This window comes from Myodes glareolus, chromosome 6 (genome assembly GCF_982192425.1).
Source record: "Myodes glareolus chromosome 6, mMyoGla1.1, whole genome shotgun sequence".
In the NCBI taxonomy this organism is placed as follows: Eukaryota; Metazoa; Chordata; class Mammalia; order Rodentia; family Cricetidae; genus Myodes; species Myodes glareolus.
Genome location: NC_142031.1, coordinates 116,001,579 through 116,027,461, shown reverse-complemented (window position 1 = coordinate 116,027,461; position 25,883 = coordinate 116,001,579). Strand labels below are relative to the sequence as shown.

General features: G+C 44.4%; 1 protein-coding gene across 4 annotated transcripts in view; it reads right to left on the bottom strand.

Annotated features, from left to right (window-relative positions):
• Dpp6 (dipeptidyl peptidase like 6) overlaps window positions 1-25,883 on the bottom strand; it is an 868,555-nt gene that overhangs the window by 226,563 nt on the left and 616,109 nt on the right. For all 4 annotated transcript variants that reach the window (XM_085691109.2, XM_048440198.3, XM_087907530.1 and 1 more), the window contains exon 5: window positions 9,854-9,928. In XM_085691109.2, coding sequence (XP_085547235.2) covers window positions 9,854-9,928 — 75 coding nt within the window. The remainder of the gene's footprint in view (window positions 1-9,853; window positions 9,929-25,883) is intronic.

Genomic DNA, 25,883 nt, shown 5'->3' with positions numbered 1-25,883 from the left:
GGAGAGATCTGAGCAAACTTGGATGTCTAAGGGAGGCAGCCGAGTGGGGAAGGAGATGGTAAAAGGACCCTTGAAGTCCACACCATAGCCAGGGCATGGGCAGAAGGACATAGGGAGGAATAGCATCTAGTTCTCTCTACTCCTCTTCCATGACACAGCATCTCTGAGACCAACCAACCAGAGCTGGGTAGCTATCCGCTCCACTCATGAATTCCAGCACTGTCATACACCATCACTCTATGGTTGCAAAAGAAAATGGGGGGGCATGAGAGAAGGAGTGATCTTACTAAGGAGGGGTGGTAGCACAGAGGGCAGGGAAAGCAGAAGAGAAGCCATCTGTGGAAAGAGTGGGGGTCGGCAGGAGGTAACAGGGGTGGGGGGCCTGGAGAGGGGAAGGATAAGGATGGAGACTAGAGACAGATGTTTGCAAACACCATTCTGTAACCATCTGTTACTTTGAATGCCAACTTCAGTGCCAATAATAAAAAGTGTGGCTCTTCTTTTGATAATGGATCATCTCTGGTAGCTGTGATGGCAGCCAGAAATCATGGAGAATGCCCAAAGTTGTGAGTCAGGTGAAGTGCCGAGCACTGTCACGGCCATGTCCCAACATTGTTCCTGCTCCACTCATTCTGTTCATTTCGAAGAATGATGTTTTCAGTATGTGTTTCCTTCACTACCTAGCAGACTGCTGGACGATGAGCAGCACCAACTCCTCTGCATTTCCACCTTCTGTGAGACACTCTGTGCACCCAAGTCCATGCATGCAAGCCAGTGCACGTGCGCGTGCGCGCGCACACACACACACACACACACACACACACACACACACACACACACACCTACAAGCAAAGTCTTGTCGTCTTGTAAATAGGCACTGGGGAGTCTGTCAAATTATAGCCATCTAGTGGTGGCAGGGCATTGACGGACCAAAGGTGACAGGCAATTTAGGGATTGTTCAGGCAATTCAACAATTACTTAATCATTTCTAGAGATTCAAAAACTGTAGCAATGGACTTGGTCCAAAATGCCGCCACAGCAGCTGCAGCAGCAAGCGCCTCGAAGCTGTACCACTGTGCATTAGCATGCAGAGTCTGCCAGACCATGGCCAAGGGCTCCATTGCTCGCACACAGGCTTTTGATGATACCAAAGTCCAGGAATAAAGGAAGCTGTAAGGTAGAAACGCTTCCAGCTGGAAGATGAAAACCTTTGACTCTGCGAAGGACCAAAATCCAAGGCACTTGATGTATGATGCCATGAGGGCCAGAACTTTAAAGAATTCAGCGTCCTTACTGGGGAACACAGCAAGGACTAAGTGGGAACTCAAAAGGTGTGGAAATTACAGCCTGCAAAGTCTGTCTGCTACTACGGAAGTCATCATTCTGGTGGCCTAGGAGAAAAGCAAGCACGTGTAGAGTGTTTCCGGCTGTTCGCTATCACCCGCGCTAGGTGGACGATCGTGTCCTATACCCGGCAAGGCTGCAGATGGCATCTCACTTAAACAGTTTGCTAAATCATTTCTGTGGCACAGTGTGGGCTGAATCACCAATGGAGCTGTTCCTAACCCATCACGTTTACTAATCCTTATGGTTTTCAGGGGTATGAAAATCTCCAGCCACACAGTAGTGATAATGGTCCACAGTAAGTCTCCAAGTCCTAATTGTTTGCTCAGATGGCCAGGGGAGCATGTTCCATATTAATCAGCTGTGAGGCTCTGCATATAATTGCTGTTAACCAGCTCTCCCTCAATCAAAGACAGGGGAATGGAAAATAAAGAACAAATCTTTTAGGAAGGATTTGAGTCTTTCCCCGCTTTGCTACATTACAGTGATGGCCACTCACAGTAAAGACAATTAAGTGTGCGCTATCTGATATCTGGCCATGTCACTTAGCAAACCTGTGTCTCTCCTCATTTACATTTCATTTCCTTTATTACCAATTACACAAACTTCACTGGTTATGTCAGATCATGCAGAGCCTCTCCCTGAGCTGGTGGTCTTTAAGAATTATTATTGTCATTACATTATCACAGCTGTGGCTTCTGAGGTGAGGCTGTCTCCGGTGCTGCCTCCCAGCTGGCTTCAGACAGGCATGGGAATGGTTGTGTGGTCCCAGGTCCCATTCTTCCCTGTTTCCACTTCCCAAACACCTGTGGCTTCTATGGCCCTAGCTTCTCCCAGGAATGCTGATGCTTACGTGTTCTACCTACACAGAAGCCCGGCCTCAGGAGGTCACCTTGTTCCTTTTAGGAGCCCTTTCTGACGTCATTTCCCATGATGGGACTGTCTCTAATTCTCTAGTTCCCCCCTTTTCCCAAAACACCATTGAGTGTATCCTATAGTAAAGGGCCACCCCTTACTTCCAGGACAGCTGGCTAACCCCCACTGGATCCTTGACCCTTCCCTTCTTGGCCCATTTCTTCTATTAACCTCATCACAAGCTCTGTCTTTGATCAATGTACCACCCGTGCATTTATTTTCTGATAATAATTCTACCTTCTACCACCTTTTGCTCAGGTTTCCCATTTCGGATATCTGACCTACTGACAACCTTGTTTGTTGTCAACACAACTACTCACATGAACTAAGAGATGGAACCAGGCTAGATGTTCACCAACAGACAGATGCAGAAACCTATTATATATATGCACAGTGGAACGGTGTTTAGCTATAAAGAAAGCCAACGCATTTTCAGGAAAATGGATGGAGCTAGAGATTACTATGTTAAATGCAATAAATCTGACTCTAAAAGACAAACACCACATGTTTTCTTTCATTGTGACAGCCTCAATTTTGTGTTTCACATCTATCCAGGGTAGCATAGGTCATGAAAGCAGAAAGGGGATGGGGAGAGAAGAGGGTAACCGAACACATACTTTGTGACAGCAGAGGGAGGAATCTGGGGGACGAAGGGGACTAGCAAGAGTGAGGAAGGGCACAGATAGCAGGTGTGGGGAGGAGGATCAATAAGACCGAAATATGTATGTAAATGCCACAATGAAACTCATCACTTTTTATGAAATTACAAAGCAAAGCTAAAGAGAATCAAAACACCCTCCCTCCGCCACCAAAAGAAATTTGGCTCTTAAAGAAAGTTGGTTGGAAGGAGACACAGAAAGGGAAATGTGGGTGTGGGTGCATGCAGATTCAGGGAGTCCTGTAGGCCACCCATCTTCTCTAGAGAAGAGGGAGCATTACTGAAAGTCAGTCTCCCCTTCTACCACTGCAGGAGCTGCTGCGGCAATCAGGACTAGCTGAGCAGACTGAGGTCTTGCTGCAGCATGGACTTTGAGTCTGCATTTGAGGAACATTCAGGTGGGAACTTCCTACAAGTCCATTGTCAACCGAGTAGGAAAAAAGGTGCATGCGGACCAGCTGCTTCTAGAGGAGGGTCCAGAAATTACTCTGCATACATTCTCTCTCTTTTGCACGCGTGCACGCATGTATGTGTGTGTGTGTGTGTGTGTGTGTGTGTGTGTGTGTGTGTGCATGTGTGTACATAAGCAGTGTCCAAAGAGGCCAGGAGAAGGGGGTCAATGAGAGAGTTGAATTGAAGTTCCTGCAGCTGGAGTTACAGGTAATCGTGAGCCACCTTATGTGGGTGCTGAGAACTGAACTTAGATCCTTTGAAAGAACAATATTCATCCTTAACCACTGAGCCATCTCTCCAGCCCTCATGTTCTTTAAAAATAGTAGTGATTGTATGTGTGTGTGTGTGTGTGTGTGTGTGTGTGTGTGCGTGTGTGCATGTGTACATGCATGTGTGTGTAACTCCACCGAAGATGTGCATGGAAAAACATGGAATTTGGATGAGATTCGTCTCACCAAGTATGCCGAAGCTTTTTATCCACGTTTGGGTGCTTTTCAGCTGTACATAAATATTATATTTCAAAGGCCCTCAGGTAGTAAACTAGGCTGCATTAACTAACAAAGTGCAGGAAAAAGATTTTTCTTGAATTGGAAATTTGTTTCACTCCTGTAGTATACAGCTTGGCATCAGAATATCTTTCTTTTGGACTGAGCGGATAACTGTGTAAGGGGGGAAGCAAGCAGCTACAAGCTGTGTGCACCCTCTCTCCTATGACAAGGGGCTATAGGATGTCCCTTTCCTCTGAGGAAGCTTACATGGCATCATCATCCCCTGAGGAGGAAATTACATTTGGTACCTCACACGTCTCTGTCTCTCTTGAGGAAGAAGGTGTACAGGGCACCTCGCTCATCTGAAAACATTTCTCCCCTCTAAGGAGGAAGCTATACATGTGCCCTGAGTAAAGAGCTGTAGATAGTACCTCACGCTTCTCTGCCCTCCGAGGAGAAAGCTTACACAGCACCATCCCCATTCTGAGGAGGAAGCGTGAAAGGCACCTCACAGTCTTCTCCCCTGAAGAAGCTGTACCGGACACCTCTGCCCTCTGAGGAGAATGCTTGCACAGCACCATGTCTCATCTGAGGGGGCAGCCGTACTCTCTACACCATGTGCTCTGAGGAGGAGGGTGAACAGGGCACCCTACATCTCGTCCCTGTGAGGAAGAAGTCCCTGAGGAAGAAGCTATATGGGAAATCTCTGTCCTGTGAGAAGGAAACTTACATAGCACCTATCATCGCTGTGAGGAGGAAGATGCTTCCTCTCCTCAGGGATGAGGAATGGCTTCTCTATTCTGAGAAGGGAGCTAACCAGAGCACCTCACACCATTCCCCTCCAAGACAGAAGCTGTTGGGCTGAAGGATCATCCAACTTTCTGATTCTTCACTGGCATCTGTTACCCAACTTTGAGAAAAGTAAAAATGATCAAATGTCTGCTACTTGGCTAAAAACCAGCATAGAAAATATTTTAAGAGTTAGAAAATCAAGAAAAATTCTACTTTTTTCTCCCGGGAAGGACAATTACCTGGGGCTGCTCAAGTCTCACAGGTCAATTTCTGGCTTCAGTGCCAATGCCCACAGGGCATGTTGGGCATGGCCAAGAGACGTATGACTTGGTAACGACACTGGGTATGAGTCTCAAAGTCATCTCTACAAACTACCACCTGTACATAGAGTAACGAAGCACCTGATTGCTGCCCCAGCTGACTGGGGGTGCCATCAGTAAGTATGGGTATAAGATATGGGCTCATTTTTTTTCCTTCTGAGTACTAACTTATAAAACTCTGTAAGAAAGGTACCAGCAAACGCGAGGAAATTTAACTAAGTTTGTTGCTAAATTTTAGATTTGGCAACAAAATTACCACACATAAAAAATTCAGGGATTTTTTTGCATGGATTCTCAAGATAATCATAGAATCATAGTAGTACTATATAGTTCTGCAGGTCTATGTTGCAACTTTATCCTACTTATCCTGAGCACACAACACTACTGAGACAGCAAGACAGTGGAGCACTACCTATGGAGAACTGTGTTAGCATCCTTTGACATTATTTCTTAAGTCTGTGTGGAACCCAGGCAGTGAGGCCATACCCATATGGGCTTCCGTACTAATATGAAGTCTTTATGTGCGCATCTCCCTTCTCCAATAATCGGCATTGCCAGGCAAACACTGGAAAACGTGTGAGGGGATCATCCCTCCCAACAGCATGGTACTTGCTCAAGACCATGCTGAACTCACACCTCCTTGCTCCCTGACTTCTTGGAGTTTTGGGAGCCATGTGAGAAAGAGGGACAAAGCTACAGGGGACAAGACCTGTAATAGCTTCAGAGACTTCCTGACTTTTTAGTCCACACCGCTTGTGATGGGCTGGACACGTATCCAGTCTCTAGCGAATGGGCTGTGGAAAGAGGAGGGAACCTCCACAACGGATCAGAAACACCGACAGGCACCCGCCCCGTCAACACTATTCCTGCTTGCTGCTCTGAAGAACAAGCCACCGTGTTTTAGAGGGTCTTTGGGGAGATAGTGAGGATATTCTCTGGACCATGAGGGATCCCTACCAATATTCATGCAAAGAAAGTAGGGATGGACCATTCCTTGCCACAGTCTTAAGATGTGACTGTAGTCTAGACAATGATGATGATGATGATGATGATGATGATGATGATGATGATGACAGTTTTTGAGGCAAGGTCCTGATCTATAACTCATTATACAACTCAGTACATGCATGACAATGAAGTTTGCAGGAGAAAGGGGACGAGTCTTGCTGTGTGTTCAGGATCAGCAAAATAAAGATGCTACAGAGATCCTCAGAACTATAGTACTGGATTCATAGCAGTCCTCCTGCCTCAGCGTCTCAAGTGTTGGGATTATAGATCTGTGTCAACAGCTAACCTGAGCCTTGATTTCTGATCCACAGAAACCCAAAATATGAATACTGCTTGCTTTAAGCCAAGCGTGTTGAGGTCTCTTGTTACACGCATCGGTGACCGAGTGACTGGGCCTTTATTTAGACCATCTTTTGAACAAAATGCTATATTTGGGACAGAATGGTGTTAAAAGGCTTTAAAAACAGTCCCTCTCTATGTCATTTTTAAACCTCGAAGTCAAATTATGTGCAAATACTCGGGGCTTTTTAAAGAAAGTGTTATCCAAGGAGGAATCTTTCGCAGATAGATTTTCTCTTTTCTCTCACAAAGTGCATCTGTATTTTGAAAGGATCTAAGATATTGCGATTTAAGTTATTTTTTCTCTTCCACCGTGGAGCTTAGGAAGTGTGTCACGCTTGTCAGCCACTCTCTGCGTGAAGGAACAGGATTGCACTAATGAAGCAAGTTTGTTTCAAAGCATTTTTTTTTGGGAGTTAGTATCACTTTTAAATTACAAATTAAAAACTACTATTCCCCTGACACCCAGCTTAGTTCTAGGAGAATTCTCCAGAAGATGTGCCCTAAGAAATGACAGGAAGTTCTTTCTATCTCTGAAACAGAACTCACATGACAAACATTAGCTGTTTGAGGCAGGAATAATCTTTAGGTAAGAGAGAAGATTGTGAAAATAGAAAATACATTTGTGATCATAAGTCTGGGACCACACACATAGGAACACGATACTCCACATTCCAGGTACATTGCTTATGAACCTACAGATACTTTATGTCCAGAAAACAGGTAAAAGAAGACTGAATTTATTCCCTCTCAAATCTATGTGATAATTGATACTTTTACAGGGAGGTGATCATGGAGTTCCAACCTTAACCAAGAAGCTATTTGTAGTTGACGTTGGGAGAGGGAGGATTGGTTTCCTCCAATGGCCTGCGTGACACTGGGTGACTGGGTGATCAACCACACCGGGGCAGTCCCTATGCTTGTGGGTAGATGGCCAAGGAAAAGTGAACCCCTATGTTTTCAGGTGTGCATTGTTTGTTCTGAATTTTATTTTCCAAGAGAAAGGGTGTCTGAAATTGGGTAGACAGGGAGGTGAGAAGGATCTGGGAAGACCTGGGGAAGGGGAAAGAATGCAATCAGAATATATTGCATGAAAAAAAATTAATACAAGCACTATGTTAAAACTGAAAAACTGGCCCCTTGGGAAATGCTATGTACCCCAAATCTTTTACTGTGCAGTGTAGTAAGGAAGAATTTAACTTTAATTACAGTTCTCTGATTCCTTTGCATATGAGTTCTTTTATATTATTAGTAAATTAATCATTATATTATTAACCTAAGCCTCTTAATAATAATTACTAGCCACAAATTAGAAAGTCTTGTTCTACCCCACTTATTCCATAATTACAGGTTAAGATGTTCCCCATGAAAGCATCCACTCCCTTCTCTAGAAATGTTTACAACTTTGATCATCTGGTCAGGAAGTCCTCCCCGATGGACAGGCAGGAATCCATGCACATCCCCTTTCACGGCTCCTCCCAAAGCAGAAGGGATTCTGGGAATCTGTCCTCATAATGACGGCACGGTAGCCACTCAGTACTGAATTAACAACTACTTCTGCTCAAGTTAGAAGTAAATATCTACTTTCAACCATGGGATGTTCATATTTTGCTGGCTAGGTTTTAATTGTTAACTGGACACAGTTTAGAACCTGCTGGGGAAAGGGACAGCTCCACTGAAGAGCCGCCTCCTCCCTCCGAGTGCTTTGTGCAAGTCAGTGAGTTACTGTCTTGACTGATCAGAGAGGCCTCAGCCCTAGCAAGTGGAGCTGGGCTGCATGAGGAAGCTGGCAGAGAGCAAGGCGGAAAGTGATCCAATCCCTTCTTTATGTTTCTCACTCCAGGCTCCTGCCTTGAGGTTTGGCCCCAATTTCCCTTGATGATGGATTGTGACTTGCAAGAGTCAGCCAAAGAAACCCTTTACTCCCCTGAGTTGCTTTTGCTCATGGTGTTTATCACAAGAAGCAAATACTTATATATGTATATATATATATATATACTTTTATTTATATATGTATATATGCTTTTATTGTTCTCTGAATCCTTTCAAAGTCCTGTATTTTCCTTTGGCTGAGAAAACAAATCGAACTTTTATTTTGGGCCCTACTTTAAATTTCAATAAAAACAGCTGAGAGAGAAAGGGTCACATCAAGGGTCTCATATCTAGCTAGTGTTCCATGTGGTAGAGACTCACGTTGAACAAAATCATCTCTACCAAATGGCTGTCAGTAGTGATGGGACTGCAGCGTGTCCTTAGAAAGGAGTCCTGGGGAAGGGGAGGAGTTGGCACAGGACATGGCACAGATACATGGAACCTAACACAAGAGCACTCCTGCGCCGGTGAGAGCCTGACAGCGCCCTTCAGAACATTCTGAAGAACAAACACAGCTCTGCCTTGAGGGTTTCTGGAGGTGGGACATGCTGGATCCCACTCTTGGACGGCTTGGTGATTAAAAGATTCAAGAGAACCTGAACTTCAGGCTGGCGCAGTGAATCCAGAGTGCTGTAGGTACCTGTTGGCATCCACTCCAGCTCTGGAAGTTTCTGAGAGAACCGTGCTCTGTGGACACCACGCCCAGTCACACAGAGCTCAAGGCTGCCCCTGACGGCTGGGCACAGCAAAAGAGACAGTGGCAAGGCGAAAGACCTCCTTTGAGAATTCAGACTCACCCGATCAAACGGACCCAGATGCCCAACTGTCCCCGAGAATTTAGAGATGGAAAATGAACACTCTTGGATAACAGACATTCAAAAAATTAAGATAGACTTTCAGTGGTCTACATTCATTAGAATAGAGTTGAAATATCCACAAAAAACCTGGTTGCCAAACTTTAGAAAATTTTAGAATTGGATTACTTTTCGTCAGTCACCAACTTCCCAGCCTTTTTCACGGGATAAAAACCAGTACCTCTCCCGCACAAGGCTCACCACAGAGCCTCTCTGACACGAGGCACCTCTCAGGGGCTCTTACCCCATGGGAGGGGCGGGAAACACTAATGAGATGATCTCAGGAGAACTGGAGACCAGTGAACTGGAAGGGACTTAGAGCGAGAAAGAGCCAGGCAGGGAATTGATGTTTAGGCAGCTGCTCCAACCCAGGGTGAGACTTTTTAGCAAATTTCAACAAGATTTTAGGGGGTGGAAAACTCATAAAGCACCAAACAAACCAGAGTACACATAAGGGAAAGTGACTCAGCTTTCAGCAGGACTCTGGCAAGGCCAGGGAGTGCAGGTAGGAACTGCTGGCATCTGCCTTTTGTTTTAGGTCCAAAATCGATCATTTCACTGGGAACTGGGGAAGTCCAAGGGGTATGTGCTCAGAACATCTCTCCAAAGGAGTCATTGTTGTTCCTGCCAAGAACGTTTTTATGTCTCTCCTCTCTCCCATGTGGCGGTATGTCACAGGAAAGAGGCTATCCCAGATATGCAAACTATCTCAGGGTTGGAGATCATGAGGAAGGTGCATTCAGGAAGCACTCTCAGAAGATAGCAGAATAGAAAACGATTCCTCTACCTAAGGGGAAGAGGCAGACTCACCGGTTCCACGTTATAGGAAAACAGCGCATACTCTCTATCCGGGGATATTTCGTATCTGACGGCTCTTAAGAATTCCTAAAGGAAAAAAAAAAGAAAACAGAATTTACAGGTGTTGCCTGTAACAACTCTGAATCTTTTCGCAACACTGGAGCCATCCTCAAAATCCTCTACTGAGATAAGTTAAGGAGGGAGCCAGCAACATTAAGTATGGTTATATCTTTTCTTAGTTAGCCAATCAAAACACAGCTAATTGATGCTTTCAAAAATTCTATTTGTGCTTTATTTCAAGTTTCAAAAAAATGGTCCTTATTGTGTCTGTTGGAACAAATCGATGGACACAAACATAAAAACAAACATTATTTTCCTGTAAGACCCCCCCCCCCCCAGTCTCTCGATGCTCAATTATCATCTTTTTCTTTCATTTTTACATTTAGACTCATATGCTAAGCAGAGTTTCTACCAAAACAGAAGCAGATTCTGCACACTGTTCCATAACTTGTCTCTTCAGCATTGTGGGATTCCCCTTGTGGGACTCCCTGGGAGTCAGCACACAGAGGGCATGCTTGCTTTTCCATCAGATTCCTTTGTATCCAGCCCTCACTATGAGTATGCGCATCACCAACCATGAGGTTCCTTGGACCTACTCTGCCCTGGCACACACTCCTGTTCTGACCCCACCCCACCCCTAGGGCCCTCATCATCGGTCTGGTGTCCATCATTCCATGGTGCTGCAGTGACCACTTGGAGAGTGAGCCACGCCGTTGGAAGTGACATGCCTTGTGCCTCAGCTTCTTCTCGAGCAATGAAACCTTAAGAAAAAGATTGCAAAGACGTGGTTTGTCCAGATTACTGCTCTCTGTGCTAATTGTGTCACCTTCATTCATGCAGTCCTCACTACAGGCAGGGTGGTTCTCAGTGGCTGCATTCCCAAAGTCACCATGAACACTAAACCAGTGTACACTGGATCCTCATACCCAGGGGAACCCAGGACTTTGCTCCTCATGCCTTTGTGTCCACATTTTTATCAATGCAATTTTGCCTTATGCATTTTTGTTTAAAGATACCTTATCAGTTAGACATGGCCAAACCATTAGCTTTGAACTACTGGCCAGAAACACTGTAATAGCTACACAAAGCCGAGCCTGCACCCACAATGTCTCCACTGGATGCACACACTACAACCTTCCGGTTCTCAGGAGCACTAGACCAGGGAGCCCCTGTAAGCGCGGGATCACCCACAGACAAACATGTGGCAAACACAGTGCTCTGCAGTCCACAGGAGAAAAGCAACTGCTCAAAGTGTGAGAGCTGAGCAAGAAAGCAGAATGTTCTGTGCTCTGTATCAGCCGACACACCAACGCAGGACCGATGCAGGATGGCTCGAACGTGTTCCTGCCATGGTGGAGATGACGCCAGTGTGCTCAGAGTGTGATTGCCCTGTGGGGGGCAGTAAACCTTACTACATCACACACCAACGCAGGATGGATGCAGGATGGCTTGAATGTGCTTCTGCCATGATGGAGAGGACTCTAGAGTGTGATTACACTGTGGGGTGCACTAAACTTTACCACATGGGGATTTGCAGATCTAGAAACTGTGAACAGGGGAACAACTGCACAGCTGCTCCCAGCAGCTGTGACCACAGTGCCCACACATCTCTATGGATGTGGGCATGAATCTGTTTTCATAGGTTAGGCATTTAAGGGCTAGAATGATGGTGAAGGGTGGTTTTAAAACAAGTTCAACAGATTTTTATAAATCACCTTCCACAAATGGCATTCGTACCCCAATGTGGATATATGGACACACAGTCTCACCCTCCTCTGAAGTAATTTCTAACGTGATCTTCCCTCAGTTTCGACCATTGGAGGTCTAAGTCGGGGCTTCTGTGGTAGTTTAGCTCCTAGGCACATTCATTCTTTGCTACAGGTAATGTTGGCCTTATCCTCACAAGATTGACCAGACAAATATGTGCTAAGGTTCCCATGCTCTCTCCTGAACTCCTGTATCCTACTCCCAAATTCCTGCATCCCCCCCCCACTATTTTGCCCAAATCACTCTTCTCCAGGTGCCCAGGGTGTTGTTTTGGTAAATTCCATAGTTCAACTCTTACCATATTAGACTATGTATCCTTCCTTCTCTCCACAATACTGTCTGCTCTTGGCTTCCAGCACACATGTGCACGACTACATACACAGACACACACATGCATGCATTCACTTACAGATACACATGCATGCATGCACTCACAGACACACATGTATTCATGTACTCACAGATTCAATGTATGCATGTACTTACAGACACACATGCATGTATGCATACACACACACACACACACTCCTCCTATTCACCCCTCCCACCTCCCTTCCAAGTCTTTTCCTGCTCTTTAGTCTCTTACAGTCTCTGGCTCCAAGTCTGGAAATGCAGGTCTAACATTGGGCCCTTCACTTTTCTAGAGAAAACCACTCCCTAAGTGATGCTAGCTAATCTCGGGATTATAGTGATATTTTATTTATGTTTTTAATAAATAAAACTTGCCTAAAGATGAGAAGGGCAAAGCTAACTCACTAGAGGCCAGGCATTGCTGTCACATACTTTTAATCCCAGGATTTGGGAGACAGAGGTAGATGGATCTCTCTGAGTTTAAGGTCACCCTGGGCTACACAAGATCAGTGCAGAAACAGATCCAGGTGGTGCTGGCTCACACCTCACACCTTTAATCCCAGAACTAGGGAGTCATGCACCTTTAATCCCAGAACTAGAGGGAATATAAAATGGGAGGAGAGAGAGGCTCTGTCTTCTTAGTCTGCAGTCACCCAGCCTTGGTAGAGGTGACACTTCTTTAGTGGCTTGGCTGCTTTGCTTTTCTGGTTTTTGGGTTGAACCTCAATATCCGTCTCTTATTATCAGTGCTACATGTGGTACCCAACATTTTGGGTACAAATTCACGAAGAAGTCATTTGCCCAAAGACTCTAAAAATCATACTCCTGCTATGAAGGATTCCAGTGTACACATCCCCTGAGGAGATACCGGAAGCCTGGATGGGGCCTTAAGCAGACAACTGTCTCCTGGCAGCTCTGCCTGGATGTCTGGTCCTCATCCTCCTGTCCTTTGTCCTCCCTTCCCAGTCCCTTTGCTTCTCCCTCCTCTCAGATGAAGGTAACTAACTGCTCACAGTGACTCAGTCGGCTCCCCTCTCCCGCACTGCCGCCCTCTTCTCTCCTGTGTTCTCTTTTATATCTTCTATTCAGTCGCTCAGAATTCTCTGAGCTTTCTGTAGAAATATGTTCTAAGCCCCCACGCTCTTGCTTCAGCTTCCACCCTCACCTGGGTGAGCACATTTCTTTGAGCTCCTTCCTTGGTTCCTGACTCCATTGGCGAACAGTCAGTCTCTCCTCCGTGGTCAGAGTGTTACATCATTAAAATGTGTAGATTACCATCTGGTTCCCCGTGGGAAATCCCCATCAGCTCCCCACCTCTCCAGAGGTCATCACTACAGCTCTGATGACCAGCAGGCCCAGCCTGGCCCTGTCCCCTCCCTGCAGTCTGCCCACGTTTCCTCTTCTTTGCCCTTCACTCCTGGCATTCCTTTCTCTACACCTTCCCAGAGCAGGCAAAGCATGCAACCATGCAAGGTTTGCATTTCCTCTTCTCTGCCTGGAATGGTCCAAGCTTTCATTTCCTTAAGACCACCTTCTAAGTAAGTCCTTCAATGGCTAGTAGACAGATAGAGTAACACTCAGCCTTGTCTCTGTTCTCCACAAAGCGATATTCTGTTTGTTTTCCTGTGACCTAGCTAACCGTTTTCTAAGTTAGCACCTACTCAATCCATTTATCTCACACTGTCTGTTCTCCTCAAAAGGAAGGCTGCTTGTTTCAATCTTCAGTCTCCCTCAACAGTTCTGTAGTTTTTTTATGCAGGTCTCACCTTTGTTTTGTTACGTTTATCTCTAACTATTCAACACAATGGATGTTTCAGAGATAGGAAAATAGATGATGTCCCAATGTCAATATACAATCATGAGCTGCTAATATACAGGGGATTGATTGGATTTGGGCATCAACTTTACATTAAGAAGTGTTTCCAAGTTTGGGTTTGTGACTTTAAAACACAGAATTCTTGGAATCTTCGTTATAGTCATCTTTTCTATGGGTAGATTCTTCTCTTCCTACCTGGTACTCAATACCACTCCACAGACGTGCTGGCACCATGAAGAAGGTGGGCATTGCTGGTTTTCTGGACTGTGAAGAAGAGGCAGCCAGCTTTTGCCCTTTTGTATGGTAGCCTCAAAGTCTCTCTGTAGGTGATGTCATCTGCCTGCTCATTATTACCTTGCTCTGAGATTTCTTAATGAGTGTGTGTTGGGTTTGATGATGTCTTTCCTCTATGTATGAGGTGATTTTGTATGTGTAATGTTGTTTTGTTCTTTTTAGTCTGTCAATATGATAAATGATGTTATTTTATCTTCAGATGTGAAGTCAGCCTTACATTCCCAGAATAAATTATAACCAGCCATGATGAATTATCTCCTGTGAATGTTTCTGGGCTCAATATTCCCATGTTATTTTGGAGATTTCTGTATCTGTGAGCATGAGGGAAATAGTTCTCTAATAGTATATTGGTTGTGTTTTCATCTCAAGGCACTACTAGCTACAGAATCGACTTAGGAAGCATTTCTTCATCTTCTGCTATTTGTTCTGTCGTTCTCTGTTTTCTATTACTATAACAAAGGATCTGAGAAAAATTTATAGAGAGTAATAGTTGATTTGCTTCATAGTTCTGCAATCTGGAAAATCCAAGAGAGAGACGTAGGCATCTGGTGATGTTTGTCCAGCTGCACTGTGACATTGAGAATGCAGCAAGGGTACCAACTCAGTGTCTCTTCCTCTTGCTACAAAGCCACCTGTGTCACCATAGGACCAGATCCCCAAAGCCTCATCTACTCTTGATTGCTACAGAAGAGTTCCACCTCCAAATCCCTGAAGGATTTGAGGGCTAGTTTTCTAACAGGAATTTTGGGGGACATATCAACACCATAGTATAGCTTTGCATTAAATTGATATCTCTTCACTAAATGTTGGGAAGTTCTTTGCTTTGAGCTTTACATTTTCTAGAAGTGGTTTCAAAGCTGTTCCTTCTATGATAGCCATAAGGCTATCATAACATAAGTCTTAGTTGCTTTTCCATTGCTGTGATAAGACACCAGAATCAAGGCAACTTATCACAAAGAGCATTTATTTGGGGTTTACAGCTCCAGAAGCTTAGAGTCTATGATCATTACAGCAGGGAGCATGGCGTCAGACAGGCAGGCATGGTTCTGGAGCAATGGCTGAGAGAGCTTATACTGTGAGAAACAACCTCAAGGCAGAGGGAGTCCATACCCTAGGACCCACCTCCTCAATGGTCACAGCTTCTAATCTTTCTCAGATTGTCCCATAAACCGGAGACCAAGTGTTCAAATACATGAGTCTATGGAGGCCATTCTCATTCAAACCACCCTACCAAGCATGCTGTTGTCCAGGTTATGTATGCTGTCAAGTTTACTGGGTTAAGACTGAGCACAGCTTTTTATGCCCTTCCTAGTGTCTGTAGTGATGGCCTCTGGATTATAGTTAATGCTGTCTGAATAAATGAATGATTAGCTATTAATTTGTTATGAGGGAGGCAGTACTGAAGGTGATGTAATGTGTGCTGGAAGAAGCTGGGAAGATGCAGCCTGCTGAACCCAGATCAGGCTGCACCCAGCCCTGGATGAGGGTTAAATGAGGTCAAACTAATTCAAGGCAGCAAGCATCCGAGGAATACTCAGAGAAGTCCCAGCTTCCAGTCTTAGAGCCTTTGTGACGGCCCTGTCCCTGTACCTCCATGGCTGTGGACATTTAGGTACTAGACCCACCTTTTCTGCTAACGTGAATAACAGACAGACTCATCTATTCTGAGACTCTGCACTGGTGATCAGCTTCCCAAATGATCAAGTCTCAGTTCAGTCTCCACTGAACAACTCCTGGGACCTTCCTTCCTTCCACTGGCTCATTGACTTTAACCAACCCACATGGAAGAATTATCCATAGATTTCAAATGCTATGTATCTGTTTGTTACCTGAATTGTAAATATTGTCCATCTATATAGTGATTTAAGGTTTTAATATCTGAAATTTAAAAGTTACAAAGTAGTCTAGTGATAGTCAACATTCTTATTATAGCTTCTGAGCTTGCTAGCTTTGAGAAATTCTTTTGTGTTAAACCAAATGATTGATTTTAAAAACTATTACAAACTTTAACACAATTAGGATTGAATTCTGTGCATTTGTGATGTTACAATGGTGCTGACAGAGCCTTCTAGGAGGGTCATTGTCTCGCTCAGCTCAGTTCATACCATGGACATAATTCAGAATCAAAGGCTTGTAGGTACCCAGGTCTTTTCCCCTTTGTTTGTGGCGATTTGCAGGGCCATTTCACCTCTGGCTCCCTGGCTTTTCTGCTCTTGCACCGGCCTGAGGGTTTAGCTTAGAAAGAACTTGGCCCTCTTTTGTTATGGTAATTCCACCTGTAAACAAGGTTCCAGCCTTGGGCCTCAGGCACCTGCCCTCTGGCCTTGGGCGCCGGGCACCTGTCATCCTCTTCCACTGCTCCTGATGGGAGGGGGCTTTGCCCTTTTGCCCCTAGCCCCCTAGTATATATACCCGACTTGAGTTTAATAAAGTTGCCATTTACTCTTTGGTGAATGAGCATGGTCTCTTTGTGTCTTTGTGTTTCAATCCTTAGGATAGTCATCCATTCTCATGGGCTCGATTCGGGAAAGCGTGCGCCTGTTTCAGGTGTGGGAATTCACAGAAAAGTGCAGGCAACAAAGGCTCACACGACTGAAGCCACCTTCTGAATTCTCTAGTCTTTACCACTTCCTGTCCACTTTTGTTTAAAGTTAGATAGCTAGAAGCTTGGACTGTGAGCTCAGAAAGCCTGTGGTTTGCATCCTGTTTACATCAAATTTTCTATGGGAAAGTTTGAGAATTTCTTAATTGCTCTTGCTTCTGTCAAATGGAAATAATATTTGTTCCCAGCTTGCAGCTGATATGAACAGTCAGCGAGTATTAATCAGGCCCAGCCACAGCAAGGGGGCAAAGCTACTGTTGCCATCAGTCTGAGTGTGATGGCTTTTGTGTGCTTTCACTGTAAGCAACAGAGCTCGTGCTACTGTAGGTGTGTGGACTTCATGTCTATCTCAGGTGCTCAGGCTCATATATGAAGATGTGCTTTGAGTTAGAAATGTCCCCACTAGGTCTGTGTTTTGAACGCTTGTTCCCTAGCTTTAGGATATAGGACATGGCTGGCTGAAGCATGCCACTAGGGATAGGCCTTTGATGGTACCGCCCACCTTAGTTCTAACGCTCTCTGCTTCTTGGTCCACCATGACATGGGCTCCTGCTGTTGCAACCTGAAAAGGGAGTGAAATCTCCATGTCTGTGTCATGATGGACTGAGCCAAAACAAATATTTTCTTCTTTAGGATGCCTCTGCCATGTGTTTCCCCATGATCTATGGGCATGAGTAGTTGATGAGGAAGGGAGAGACATTTCTTCAGCGGTATAACTGAAGGTGTCCATATTCTCTTAATAAACCTTTTACCCATGGCTGCCAAACAATCCTAAGGAAACTCATTGGCTCATCAAAACAACAAAAGCCAAGAATCTATGAAAATCAGCAAGGGATGAGTCATGAAGAGGAGGTGATATGGGATTACCCTCTGTATGCTGTGATTACTATTAATGAAGAAAGAAAACTGGCTTGGCCTGATAGGGTAGAACAGAGCTAGGCAGGGAAAACTAAAATGAATGCTGGGTGAAAGAAGGAGGAGTTTAGAGAGAAGTCAGGTAGCCCTGCTGGAGACAGACTCTGGGAACTTTATCCGGTAAGCCACAGCTATGTGGCAATACACAGATTAATGGAGATAGGTTAAATTAAGATGTAAGAGTTAGCAAATAAGAAGCTAGAGCTAATGGGGCAAGCAGTGTTTGAAATAATATAGTTTCTGTATGATTATTTTGGGTCTGAGCAGCTGGGAACCAACAAGCAGCCTCCATCAACAAGGAGGGGGACCAGCAGGGGTGGGAGGGGACAGAAGAGGCAAATGGAAGTGGATATAATGAAATACATCACATAGACAGATGGAAATGGCATGAGACTTTTTATTATATATAATTAATACATGTTAATAAAAACACAAATGCGTAACTCTAAAGTTTTATCAGAGTTCTAATTAGCATCGTATTAAAGATTGGTGTCAGTCTTCAGAGAATTGACATTTTTAAATCATCTTTTAAAGGTTTCAAATCTTTAACAAGGTTTTAAGACAGACAATAATCTGTCTTACCTCTAGCTTTGGGCTGTAGACTGGAGGTAAGTGGAGGAAAAATGTGTAAAGCAGTTGCTCCTACCAGACTGCAGACAGGAAGAGCAAAATCTTTGGTGTTTGCTTTAAGAACAATTTTTTGTGTCACTCTTAATAAGAGAAGTAAAGTACAAGATGAAGTGAGGCAGACAGCAAGCATTGAAAGGGTTAACTGACTCACAAGAAGTCACGCATGCAAGTCAAATGAACACGTGTCAAACTCAAAGGGCCAACTGCATTGCCCTTGTCAATGAGGAAGGAGCTTGTGGACTGGAAGACTCCTGAGCTTGCCTCTGCCCTCCTTTCCATCTAAAATCATCATTGGGAACCAGACAGACTCAGGAGCTTCTCCTAGGACTCAGGTCACTAGGGAAAACATGGCAGGGAAAACACAAAGGTATAGGGGCCAATTAGCAGACTGGGAGAAAGGCTGACGCTCTACCACCAGAGTGTTCTGAGAGCTTTGGGCTGAGTCTTCTCTGAGCTTGGAAATGCCTAAGCCTCAGTCACATCTGTAGACTTTAGGCTAGATTGAATGTTCTTGTTTATTTCAGAGCACATTTAGTGACACCAAAGGGGAACCCTTAGCATATGAAGGTACCACTCCCACCCTCAAGCCACAACCACAAGACAGCAGGGCATCCTTATTAGAGGTGAAACACAGCCTCAGTCTGCTAAGACACAGATATCCTCCAGGCACCTGAGGTATGGGCTTATGGCAGGCCCCTCATCTGTGGTCTGCGTTACACAGCATTCATTACTCAGGGTCAACCATGGTCTGAAAATAGTAAATGGAAAGTTCTAGAAGTGATTCATTTAAAGAGGGGTCTCATGATGCATGCCATCAGGTACCGTCTGCCTTGGGTGTGGACTGTGCCTTTGCCCAGCAAACCCTACAGCACACACACTACCAACTCCTTCATCTGAAGAAGGATGCTTAAAAGAAAATCCCACACTGTCTCAGAATTGAGAAATAGACGGTTATTTGTAGACTCACAAATCAGAATCCTCTGCTTAAACAGAGATCAGAAACCAATCCCGCAGCTGGAAAAGAGGCTAGACGCATGTTTGACATTGGCATATATAGTATAAGAGGCAACGCCTCAGTGGGTGGGTAACCACTGGCTGTAAGACTTCCTACAGCACCTCCCCCTTTTGTTTAAATAAGAGAGTTCTAAACCTAATACAAAATTATATACACTAAGAAAGAATATATTTAATAATTATCCTATCCTAACTAGTTTAAATCTTGTATAATAAATAACTTGGTCAAGTCATGGAAGGAAAGTAACTACAACTATCTAGTCTTCAATCCCATCGAAGATCCGAGAAGGGAAATAATATTACTTGAGTAAGCAGGAAGTGCAATCATGCAACTTCCAAAATGTGCAACAAATGACAGAGACAACTGGCTACCTGGGCAACCACCCAAAGTCTCATTTGCAATGTTGAAACAACCAACTTTGGCTAAGGCCTAGAATACTGACAGACCATTTTCAAAGGCAGGAAATTTTTCAAAACTATCTTACCCTGTCGTGGCAAGATTTGACAGTCCTGCTTATCCATTTCCAGATACCATGTACCTTGTCAGTATTGAGGCATGGACATTTCTTTGCCCAAAGGCCAGTTTTGCCAAGAAGAAAACAAGTTCCAAGTGGAGTGTCTTCAGTACTCAACATTCTTTCGAAACTAGATCAGTGCTGCCAGGAGCAATTGTGTCTCGCTTCAACAGAACCCTAAGTTATTTAAACGTCATATCCTACAGTTCTTTGAAGTGGTTGAAGATTACCTATCTATGTACCCTTTGGGGTTCTTATGGGGTTCCTGCTTCATAAAAGAGTCTGCTAGACATTCTGCAGGACACATAAAAATGTGATGGACAAATTGCCAGTATAGGTGGAACTGTCTTTAAAATTTCCTGCTTCATAAAAAAGTCTGCTGAATATTATGGGCCTAGGCTAAAGATAGATGCCCCAATGGTACAGAAGAACTTTGGGTAACTGTCCAGGCAGTGAGATGTCTCTGTCATTTCTAGAGTTTTGGAAGTTGCTTACAATGTACTTCCTGTTTACTTAGGTAATATTATATCCTTCTGGAGTCTTTGATGGAGTTAAAAATTTACAATTATAGTTATAGTTTTCTTTAGTTATGATAAAAGATAAAGTAGATATAAATATTGTAACTGTAATTCTTGCTAGAATTTTGCTATGTTAAAGCCTTCATTTTTGTTTAAACAGAAAAGGGGAAATGTCTAGGAGTCCCCTCTGTGTGTTGTAATTGCTATTAATGAATAAAGAAACTGCCTTGGAGAAAAATAAAACAAAAAAAAAGAAAAAAGAAATAAAAGAAAAAAGAAACTGCCTTGGCCTGTTGATAGGACAGAGCTTAGGTAGGCAGGGAAGATGGAAAAGAATGCTGGGAGAAAGAAGGGTGGAGTTAGTGAGACACCATGAATCACCACCAGAGATAGACATGCTGGAATTTGGCTGGTAGGCCACGACTTCATGGTGATACACAGATTAATGGAAATGGGTTAAATTAAGATGTAAGAGTTAGCTAATAAGAAGTTAGAGCTAATGGGCCAAGCAGTGATTTAATTAATACAGTTTCTGTGTGGTTATTTCGGGGCTAAGCTAGCTAGGTGGCTGGGACGAACAAGCAGGCCCTTCTCCTACATTCATCATTCAGCAGGAGCCTCAGACTGACCGTCATGATGCTGCAGTGCTACTGTCAAGCCGGCTGTTCTTATTTCACACAGTGATGATCTAAAGGCACAAAAGTAGCTCAAGGCTGGCAACCTGAGTGTGCCAAGGAGAGTCCTTAACAGTCTTCCTTTAAGAGAAAAACTCCTAACTCCATGCAGAAAGAGAAACAAACCTCACGCCATGATAGGAATAAATTCCCTATCCATGAAATCATGAAAAAGGGAAGAAGTCATTCTCCAATATCTGGGAGTTAAGGTGATGGTGTGCTCCCCGAGGGTGGAAAGGGCATTGGCCATAGGATTTGGTGAAGCTCATGGATGCAGGCATTAACAGCATCTTGGAGGGTGTCCTCTGGGGCCAAGGCACTCTACTGTAGAATTAGTCAAAGCTCTCTTCACTCTAAGATATCAGCCATTAGTTATACAACTTAGCTGCTTATTTTCTGATCTACTCTGCTGAAGACACTACCTCCTTCAGACACAGGATTTGGAGGAATTGAGCTGTAACTGATCTGGAAGCCTCTTCCCTGAGGACTGGCTCTCATAGTATTGGAAGGTACAATGCAAGCTGGCAAGGGAGAAAAGCAATCAATACTCTTAACCAGTTGTAAAGCTGTGAACCACAATAGTGACCAGAGTGGGAAGAAGATATCTCCAGTGGTGCAACAGTGCATCATATCTAGTGGGTAGACAGCCATCTAATAGGACTTAAGGGCAGCTCAGCAGGAGGGAGTTCATGCCTGGTACTACAAACCCGACCATCTGCCTGTGGCTGTAGAGGTCACAGACCCTAGAGGAGAACTTGATACTGCTGTTTTCTTAAATGAATATAATTGCTAACTATATTTTAAATATTTATCCTCACAGCCACAGGTAGGTGTAGCTTTAACCCCTCATCAAAGAAACTTGCTTTTGCAGTAGTTAGAGACTATTTCAGAGATTTACAACTGGTGAAAGTGCAGATCATAAGTGACCAGTCCCAGTCTGTGCATCTATAATGCGACTCCTACAACTAAGGTTCAGGGAAAAGTGCACAGGACGGGGTGGAAAAATTGCAAGAGCCAGAGACCAAAGCATCTTCCATGCGATAGTGTCTTGTATATGCTACAGGGAGTAGCACTCATAAAAATACCAACAATGTGGCCACCCAAACAAGACCTGCCCAGTGACAAACCAGCTAACATGCCAACATGGATGGGAAAAATTAAAATTATCATGAGGCCCTATGCTTAGATGAAAAGCTAAAGGAAATTAATGGCTGCTAATAGGTCACCTGATTCCAACTGCACAGTCCTAAACACATTCAAATATGAGCAACATGGGAGGATACAGTTGGGAGGGACGGAGGAAGAGTTGAAGGGTGGGAACGGAGGGGTGGAAATGATATAAATATAGTATTCACATGTGAAATTCTCAAAAAATTTAAATAATTATCCTGACTAGTTCTATTCAACTTGATACAAGCTAGAATCATCAGAAAGGGGGGAATCTCAATTGAGACCATGACTCCATAAGATCCAGCTGTTTAAGGCAGTACCTTAATTAGGGATTGTTGTGGGAGGATCCAGCCCATGGTGGGTGGTGCTATCCCTGAGCTGGCGGTTCTGGGTTCTATAAGAAAACAGACTGAGCAAGCCATGAGGAGGAGGAGGAGAAGGAAGAGGAAGAGGAGGAGGAGGAGAAAGAGAAGGATGAGAAGCAAGCCACACGCAGTACCCTCCATAGCCTCTGCATCAGCTCCTGACTCCAGGATCCTGCCCTGTTTTAGTTCCCGTCCTGATTTCTTCAGTGGTGAACAGTGCTGTGGGCATACAAGTGGAATAAACCCTTTCCTTTTCAAGTTTCTTTGGTCATGGTGTTTTATGACAACACCAGTAACCCTGACTAAGATAGTAATAAAATAAAAACAAGAAACATTGAGTATTTTGACTTGTGGGTCTCCTGAGAATTTCAGCTACATGAGGCCATGGTTGTGCAGTGTTTAGGACCCCCTGGTCACACCACAGGTGCTCATAGGCTGAAGACCTGCTAGTCCCTCACCCCAAAGACCTTCCGGCATCACTTATCTTGAGGTGGCCTGGTGTGGTGGTTGGTTTGAATTTTGACAGAATCTAGAATTATCAAAGGAGAGAGTCTTGGTGAAGGGTTTTTACATTAGCTTGGTCTGTGGTTATGCCCGTGGAGACTATCTTAACTAAGCTGGGAAGACCTACCTTGAACTTGGACCAGCAGGGTAGGTGTCAGGAGTAGGACCAGCCAGCCCCATTCCCATCCAAGGGGCTGAGACATGTACTCCTGCCATATTTTGCTTTCTGTGAGAAAATGAACCATGGCCGCCGGATCTTTTTATTTTTCAGTAGATGCCAGAAACCTGAATTTCAAGTTGAAATAAACCAGTCCCTAGCCAAGCAAAACATTCGAGGGACAGCACAAGCTGCCAGTTTTCATTTGACAGCAAAAACAAGGTTATTTCCCCTCTAGAGTTTATTCCCACGCGAATCAAAACCCAGCCTCATATGGGAGATTGCCTTTAGGCTGTGCTGGGTGGCCAGTGTCGGCACATGGCCATCACACGTGGGCTCAGGCCACAGTGAGCTGGGTGGCAGCAGCTGAGTCGAGCAGGGCCTACGGCCCCAGGGCCAACCTGCCTCCCTCCTGTGATGATGCCCATCTGAACTTCCTTTGTTCCCGAGTACAGCTGTGCCCTGGACTCGGGGACAGGAAAGGGTAAGAGGCAGAGGGCAAGGATGTAGTTCTTCCCAAACTTGTCACCTCACAAGGCAGGAGGCATGAAGTCATGGGTAGAAATTAATTCAAGTGAAACAAGTGACAGTGACTATCTAGTGACTCACGGGAGGAAGGAAACAGGAAGAGGAAGGAAACAGTCTGGTCCCCAGGACTCCGGAACTTCCTCTGCAGGCTATGGCTGCTCTCCTTTGGAAAAAGGCTTCTGAGCAGCTGCCCAATTACACCCCTCTTGTGAAGAGTCAAAATTAATTAATTTGAAGAGACCCATATAAAATTCCAGTTCTATGTCTAATGGTGATATAAAATCAAAAAGATGTTAGAGAAACAAAATGCCATTTTATTTAAATGATAATTTGGTGGCTAAAATAAGTAATTAGGCCTAAGTAAGTTATCAGGGAGGCAAGACAGAGCAAGGACAGGGAGAAGCCTGACAAACTCCTCCTTGGCAGCTTCTCCTCCCTTCCAAGATCTTCCAGGCATCCGTACAGTCTTTCGTATTCATCTTAGGAGGGCAGCAATGGCTCATCTCTTTGAAACATGAGGTTCAAATTTCATGAATCAGATTAAAATTACTGAATAAATGCCATGAGACAGCAGCTGTCTAAATCACATTAGAAAACAACACAGAGTTTTGCCAGTCAGCAAGATGAACTGACTGCATGGTTAATATTTATTTCCTGGCCTTTTAAATGCAATGATGATGTCCTCCATTACTTATGGATGTGTAGGCATCCTGCTTGTATTCTTCCATGTATTTTATAGTGCATCATGAATTGTTTTCATATTACCCCAGTGCCTCTAGAGTTGCTGTTTTAAGGGTTACATCTTAATTCACTATTTCTATCCACGCATCTCATCTTCAGAGTGCCAGGGATTTGTGTTAATGTAAGCCATTGTACCTTTCAGATTGTTTACTAGTGAAAAACTCCCCAGAGTGACTCGAAACGTACAAAATATTGTATTGCTTTAGAAATGACTTTCTAGGCTTCCTCCTAAGCGTCTGGCACAATTTAAATGACACACGGGTTTTGCTCTTGCCACTGGCATCATCAATAAAAGGGGCACAGAATGAGTATGTGTATTGCAGAAGTCAGACAACAAACCCCACAGACCCAACCATATCCCCTGAGGCCTTGCTGCCCCCCAAATCTGCTGTCAGAAGCTGACAGGGAGCACATGCTGTGATCCTGTAGTCACTAAGAGCCAACCCCCTTGTTTCTCCCTGACTACCCTCCAGCTGCATGGCGTGAGAACTCTCCCCTCCCTCAGGACCCTTTGAGAATAGAAGCCCCATGGTATCTATTGGAATAGAAGGTTCTCTCTCCAGCTCCGCGACGACTCTCCTCAGAAGTCCACAGTACTGCACATACTCTTAATTCTCTTCTAATAAATAAGTCCCCTGGAGGACAGCACCTCTCAGTGCCCCCGTTTGAACCCGGCACCTCTCATTTCCATCCCTAAGATCTAAAAACACGCCCGTATAGCCATCTTCCTGCCCTGTGGAATCACCAGATGGTGTATCAGGGTGAAGACAAGGTTCTGATCATAGACCATCTTAGATTCCTCATCCAAGAGGGGTTACAACACCAACACAAGCCAACAACAATCCAGCTGGAAAGAGAGAGCTAAGTATCAAGTACAGGCCACAGGCCTCTCCATCCAAGAACTCGTGTTCTGTTTTGTTCCAGAAGAACTTTAGAGTTAGTGCTAAGAGTCCTTAGGAGTTTAGGACCTACAAAATTGATTTAATTGCATTGATAAGATGTAGTAAGGCCACTTTCTCTATGAGAAAATAAGGGGAAGTCAAGGAAGGGAGCAGGGCAGGCGAGGAAAAACAGTCCGCTGTTCAGCAGAGGAGAGGCTCGCTAGACTTCCCAGGTATCACATGACCACCAGACCTATGCCATAACACCAGCAGGGGGAGATGACTTCCTCACACTGCCCACTTTTCGAGACAGAGGATGTGTAATATACCAAAGACCATCTTCGTTGACACAGAGTCTTCTTAGGATAATGAAAATAAGATTACACTTAAGCTATTTTTAACATGAGAGTAATAAAATGTTCCAGAATTCTGGAGACACCAAATGTACCTCATGTGAAAGTTGCTTTGGGTTTGTTTTTTAAATTTATTTTCTGACTGTTGGTCATTTGAGGACTTGGCCCCTCTCTGTACAGCAGAAGC